A 6,863-nucleotide genomic window follows, 5' to 3' on the forward strand; every position below is an offset into this window, starting at 1 on the left:
TTTCAGGGCCGGCTTCAGGAGCAATTGAATTAGAATATAAATAATAATAATAATAATAATGAGGAGGAGGAGGAGGAGGAGTCCAAAGCGGTCTTCACCACCGACATACTGCTCTATCTGTGCCTTGCCAGGCCACGGTTCTTATTTAGTGCGCTACTCCCGTGCAACTCCGATCCTATGATGCATGCTGACTCCTAAGCTGGGTTCAGCCATAGCATTGCAGCCTTACCGTCCTATCAAGAGGTGTTCAAAATCAGGCCGGAGGTTTGCATCTTAAAGGCTGCCCATCCTAACTCCACTTACCTGGGAGTAAGCCCCGCTGAATTCAAAAGGAGTTACTTCTTTGCTAGGATCTCAATGCGCCAGTAAGATCCTTTATGAGTTAAGATAAGATAGACTGCAATAAGCAATGGAGTGTTACTCGCTGGAGGCAATAAGCTCGCTGACTTTCAAAGCAAACTGTCTCTTGAAACCAAGAGGTCTCCTCAAAGAAGGAAAGCGTAGCAGAAAGAGGGTTTCAAAGTGGCTGGGAGTTCAAGTGGAGGTAAGTTCCGCCGACATCCATGGAAAGCCTTTCCAAACTCACTCTATCCATATAGAATTGTAAAGCTGGAAGGGGTTGGGGAGTCATCTAGTCCAACCCCCTGCAGTGCAGGAATCTCAACACGCGGGGTCCTTCGCTCCAACTGTACTCGGCTCAACTGATTTACGCACTGAGATCAGTTCAGGCCTCGAAAAAGACTTCAGCCTTTGGGAACTGCCAATCCATATAAGCCTAAGGCACTATGTTTTGGAAATAGTAGTGGAAATCGCATTTTTCTAAGCTTCCTCTCTGGGGCGAGGAAGTCTCTCCCCAAGGGCGAAAACCTCGCGCTGCCATTCTTGTCTCAGGACTGCAGTGAAACTCTCCCCTTAATTTTATGGTCATCTTGTGGTTAGTTAGTTTTTTAAAGTTTAAGCCTGAATTATCCACGTGCCTGGCGTATCTATTTTTTTCCCCAGCGGCGGGGGGGGGGGCGGGGGGAGAGGATATTTGCAGATGAAATGCTCGACTCATAAATAACGTGTTGGGCTCTTTTCGCCCCCCCCCCCCCAATTAGTTCCACATGCAGAAATGGCCGAGGTAAATTAAGTTGCTGGCTGTTCGAATGATAAAATAAAAGCAGTCAAAACTCGCGCTCGCCTCTCCATTCGCAATGCCACAGGCGTCGCGAGCAAAGCCCACGGTCTGCTCAGCTATAGTATCTCAACGCGTTGGGAGTGGACAGAACTCCATGGAGGTGCTGCGTCTGGGTGCGCGCGGGGGGGGGGGGTTGATCTATTTATGCTCAGTCTTTTGTTTTGACCGTTTTACAAAAAGCAAAAAATAAAAAGCTCCTCCTGCTCCAGATCCTCTAGGCCCCTGAAGCCAAGCCAAAGCTTCGATCCTATAACCACTTGCAATTCATCTTTATATCTCTGGGTAGCTATGTCTAGGATAGCAATGCCTTAAATAACGATTGCAGCCTTATTAAAAACAAGCACAAACACTTGGGAGCACCCGCCATTCATCCAAAACACAAGACAATCTCTATTAAATAAGATTTTTGTTTTTCATTTTATAAAGGATTGGGGTCGTTTTATTACCTAACACGGTTGTTATGAGAAACCTTCGCATTTCCCCCTACCCGCTTGCGTTCGGTTTGTAAGATCCTCGGGGCAGGGGGTGCGTCGTGCGCCTTTCGATTATGTCACCTACGAAAAACGCTCACTGCGCTAATTTTTTTTTAAAAAAAAACACAAAGTCGTTTCAGACGAACACGTGAAGGAGATCCCACGGATTTCCTTCCCCAAGCCAGGGTGCCTGGAACAGCAACCCGGCCAGAACTAGAAAATAAACCGTCTCCCCTTAAATCCTTGAAGCTGGAGGGACACCGCTCGTTCGTTCGTTCTCTCCCCCGCCTCCCCTTCCATTGCTGTGAGCAGCGCAGGAGGAAATCGAGCGTGGCCTCTACCTGTGTTGAGGAAACAAAACAGGAAAGGGGAATTGGCGTGGCCGGCGGGCGGGCGACTCTCCTGGCTCCAGCCGCGCGGAGCATTCCGCTTTCTGCAAAGGGTGCGACGGGATCTCCTCAAACGGAGTTATGTACGGCTCTAATTGAGCGTGAACGAGTTAATTGCGTCCCTTAATGAGCGCTGGAAGGACTCCAGCGGCCTCTGCGCCTTTGCCTGGCGGAGCCGAGCTAAACAGGCTTCGTTAATTTCTTGCTTTCCTTTTTTGTAAAAAAATAATAATAATCACGTTTTATCGTGCAATCGGTGCTGACAAGCCCCGCGGACGCCCTCGCAGTTGTTTGCTCACACACCAGAAATCAACCCCTTCCCCTCTCCTTCCCCCCTCCTTGCACACCCCCCACACCTAAGCTTTGAATACTACAGATCGCCAGGATCAAGTGTTCACAACAGCCGTTTGAAATTGCTCCTACTGTCAAGCGGCGGCAGTTATGAGCTGCAAAACAATTCTGATACAGTGGTCTCTCTCTCTCTCTCTCTCTCTCTCTCTCTCTCTCTCTCTCACACACACACACACACACACACACACACACACACACACACACGCCCTCCTACACAGAGGAAATAATGGGGCGCTAAAATCTTAAAAGGTATCCTTGTGGTTAATGGAGAGAGAAAAGCAAAAGAGCCAACAAACTGCGTTTTATCTGATGTCCCCAAATTCTGGAAATCCAAACTAAATAAACATCTCGAGCCTAAGGCTTTGCAATCAAGGCGAAACTAGATTTATGGGACGTAGTTCTATACAGATGTCCTTAGAAATTGGAGGTGCCAGAGTCACTTGGTGAAAATGTCAGCCTGCGCGTTTAGGAGGCTTTCAAGATATTACTGACCGAAGCAGCATAACCAGACTGATGCCAAGGGACTTTTGAATCCACAAATTAAGCGGCGGTGTCCTTGGAGGCAAGAGGGGTCTTCTCACCTGACGCTAAAAAGTGCCTCTCTCCCTCTGTTTCGCCCGCTTGTGTGAATGGTGATGCAGGACAGAAAACGAGAGGCCATTTTTTGAGGGGACAGTTCTTGGTTTGGTGGCTTATTTTGCTTGGTTACTCTGTTCAGGGGATGGAGCTATATAGATAATAATTATGACCGTCACTTTTACTCTGCGGGATCATTATCTATTTGAGCCACCTCTGTCCCTCTCTTCGACATCCCATTATAGTGTTTGCGCGCAGTGCATAGCTTACAAGACAAATAAAAAAAGCGCGAGTCAGTCCTAAATTACTGTGCCAGTAACAATACCACACTGGGGAATCTGGTTTGGGGAATGAAAAGGAAGACCAGGGATTAGAGGCTGCCATCCTAAACACAGCTGGATTTACTTCTGAGTAAACGTGGTTGGGATCGGGCTGCTGATGTCATGCATGGGAATTCTCTCTCTCTCCCCCCCCCACCACCACCGCAACCCCTGACCTAAACCACATGACTTTGCAGCAACTTCCACTGGAGGAATATAACACACTGTGGATTGCTCATGTTTACTCAGAGAGAAGCCCCATCTATATTAAACGGGATTCACCCCGGAGTAAACGCTCATCGCAACCCCGATGGTCCGCTAAACTGTAATCCAAAATCCTACGAAATAAAAAGTATCCTGTTCTGGACGGCGCTTTTGCTAATTGCAATAAGGAACCGCATTCTAGGACAGCTAATGGAGACTAATAATAATAATAATAATAATAATAATAATAATAATAGCTGATTGAGGAAAGAAATAATGGCTGGGGGCAGGGAAGCAGAAGGAATGCCAAAGTATTTCAACAGTCTTCGCTTTCCTCGATCCAAAATATACATTGTTCCTGGATAATGCCTGAGGCTGAAGATGCTGACTTTCCCTCCCTCGATCACATTACTTGGAAGCTGAGCGCCACTGGAAGTGGATCCCGCTGACTCAAAATAATCATTTCAGGTCATCGAGATGGAAACTAATCTATAACAGTTTTCGGACATCTACTACTACTGCCTCTCTCCCCCAGCCCCAAACACATTATTTACACACTAATTCTGAAAAGAGACTGAATTATTCCCACAAAGGAAGCTACTTCCCCCTCCAAAACAAAACCAAAACCCCTGCACCTCTTTGAACATGCAGACAGACATAGACGGGCGCTTTCGGTGCCAACGTTGCGCAAAGAGAGATCTGTCTGTGGGTCGATTTAAATCAGCCCGTTCGCTCGAAGTACTTCTGTTTATTTAACCAGCGGATATTCACAACACAGAGTATTTCGGATTAGATCGGCTCTCCTAAATCTGGCAGTGAAAACGGATATAAAAAACACGTAAACCCGAAGAGCTGCTGAAAAACTCCTGCAGGCCTGGCGACCCCGGGTGAATAACACGGACAGCCAGCTCTTGCGTGGCAACGAGAGCAACACTCGAAGTTTCTATCCGTTTACGATTCGCTACTGGTTAAATAAACTGGAAAGGAAGAGAGCTGCATTCGAAATGAATGGAAGTCTCTTTCCCTTCAAGAGGGTTAGGATGAAAAGCCTTTAAAACGGAAAGGTTACGAAGTTTTCAAGGCAGGTAAGGTGTAAGAGACAGGCCCACAGAGCAATACTAATACAGAGATAGACCTGATCTGAGATGGATCAGAAGAGAACTCAGTGAAACCGAAACTTCTTGCCTCGCTATACCCCGAACATTTACACACGCATTAGTCCAGTCGATTGCGAGATCCGCCATTGCATTTAAAAGTTAGCCTTGCAAGCCCTTTCAAGGGAGCCTCGCTGGGAAGGAAACTCCGCTGAAATTGGCGGGGAGAGAGCGCGATTCTGAAATCGCAACTCCACGCGAACCTACTTTAAGGTGATCTCGTGGAGAATTTTCAAGTAAGGGTGCAACCCTGTGCACATTCTCCGAAAGACTCAACACTTCCCAGTTAAATATGCCCAGACTACATACCTGCTGCAGAGACATAGCCCTAAATTCCAGCAATGCCAACGAGTTGTGGCTGTGGTTTATATAGCAAGCAAAGCGAAGGATATATAAATTCTCCCTTTGTACTATCCTACGGCTCAGAAATATCTGTGTACTCTCACACATATACACCAGTCCTAAATTCCTTTTGGAAGCATGCCCCCTTGACTTCGGCTGAACTCGTTTCCAAATTGCTATCTGCTTAGGTCCCAACCGTTTCCCCCTCCACCTATGCGCAGGCAAGTAGGTACATTCCATATCACGCCCAAAGACGATGGTTTGTTGTTGTTGTTTTGCTATAGTCCTCAGTGGGCTATGAATAGCAGGCGCCAGCGAGTGAGCGCGCAAACACACACACAAAATCGCACCCACCCACGCACAATTACGCTTGGTAGCAAAAACATACCGGTCTCTGGTGCGCGTGGAACTGCCAGGGTTTAGTAAAATCAGCAGCCCGACCCTTAAGCGCATTGGCACTGCGATTCTAGAAACAGATCTGAAAGGACGAATTCCCGACCTGCCTTCTGAGGAAACACGTTAAGGATCGGGGTCTTAAAAAAAACAAAAAGTATGCCAGGCTCAGCAGACATAAGTTCCTCCTGGAACCAACGGGAGGAACTCCTGATAATATAGCGCGTTTAGGATGAGGACGAGGGCTCGGATCGCCTCGTGGCCCTTGTCTGAGCTCCTAACTCGGATAACAAGCCTAGGCGGGACTCGCTTGCCCTTAATCCACATGTTTAGGATCGCATCCTGGTGACATCCGTCTCCCCGTGGGACTTTTATTGCCCAGTTCGCCCTAGAAGCGTGGATAGTTCAGGAACAAACTCCTGTCTCTGAACGCAACGAGGCTAACTTCCCGCCAGGTTTAGGATTGCAGCCTTGTGGGGTTAGAGAGGACCAATTCTGCCAAGGGGAAGAAGGGGCATAGGAACTGCAGGGTGGGCTGCTAACTGCTGGGACGCCTGCCTTAGTCGGACCGCTTAACAGCTGGCGCCGAAGTAGGCAGACCGTGCTCTGCGTCTGCAAGAAGATCCGAGCATCTTGGTAGCTAAGAGTTTATCTGGGGGGCGGAACCAGACGGCCTAACTGAACTCCGCGAGCTTCACAACAGGACCTGAATCTCGTGAAGCGACCGGAGAATGAGGGCACGGGACACCCAGCCAGAGAAGAGGGGTTTTTTTTGGGGGGTGGAAGTGCCAGGCAAATCTAAATATTTACCTAATCCCGATCTCCGCTCCACCGCCGGCAGATGGTTCAAGATCCTCCGTGGGCGAAACTGCACAGCTTCAAAGTTGGGCAAAGTGCTGCTGCCCGCGCCGGGCCGGGCCCTCGGCTCGCCTGCTCTCCCGCTGGCCCGCGGCAGATCCGGTGGAAGGGGCGGAGAGGCGGGCGAGCGAGCGGAGGAGCGCACCAGGTAGCGGAGAGCCTCTCCGCGCCGCGCTCTTTCTTTTGGCTTGGAGGGTCTGCAGGCAAAAGCGCCTTGGAGCAAGGCGAGCGCCGACTGAGCGGATCCCTTCCCTCGGCCGCCTCCTTATTTCAACCCCCTCTCTCCCGCCCCCCCTCGCCTTCCCCACCCCTGGGCATGCGCACTGGAATGGGGGGAAAGTTTCTAACTGGGAAACTCTTACTTCGGCCGCTCGGCTCCCGGATACCGAGCAACCAACGCGCTCCGCCTTCGCTCCAGTGGCATCCCTCGCTGCCCCCACACCACGCTCGCACCTCGAACAAGCCTTGGCACAGAGTCAAGAGGAGCCCCGGGGCAGCCGAGTCTGGGAGACAGCTAGGGCGCTAAGCTCTTAAGTGATCTCCCGGGAATGGAGAAAGTGGTCGCTCCCATCTCCCATCTTAGGCTCAGAGCTTTGGCGGAGCTTTCTCCAACGGATCGCGGC

General features: G+C 49.7%; 1 protein-coding gene across 2 annotated transcripts in view; it reads right to left on the reverse strand.

Annotated features, from left to right (window-relative positions):
* The window catches only part of OSR1 (odd-skipped related transcription factor 1), a 22,471-nt gene extending 15,996 nt beyond the window's left edge, over positions 1–6,475 (reverse strand). The window contains exon 1 of one of the 2 annotated variants that reach the window (XM_081189217.1): positions 6,193–6,475. Coding sequence is in view for 1 of the 2 variants with exons in the window: in XM_081189216.1 (XP_081045342.1) it covers positions 5,378–5,442 (65 nt within the window). In the remaining variant the exon portion in view is untranslated. Of the gene's footprint in view, positions 1–5,377; positions 5,492–6,192 lie in introns of those variants that run through there. The other variant, XM_081189216.1, reaches the window with a different exon arrangement.
* Between the last annotated feature and the right edge of the window lie 388 nt (positions 6,476–6,863).

The sequence above is a fragment of the Podarcis bocagei genome (genome assembly GCF_964188305.1).
Source record: "Podarcis bocagei genome assembly, chromosome: 3".
NCBI classification, from domain to species: Eukaryota; Metazoa; Chordata; class Lepidosauria; order Squamata; family Lacertidae; genus Podarcis; species Podarcis bocagei.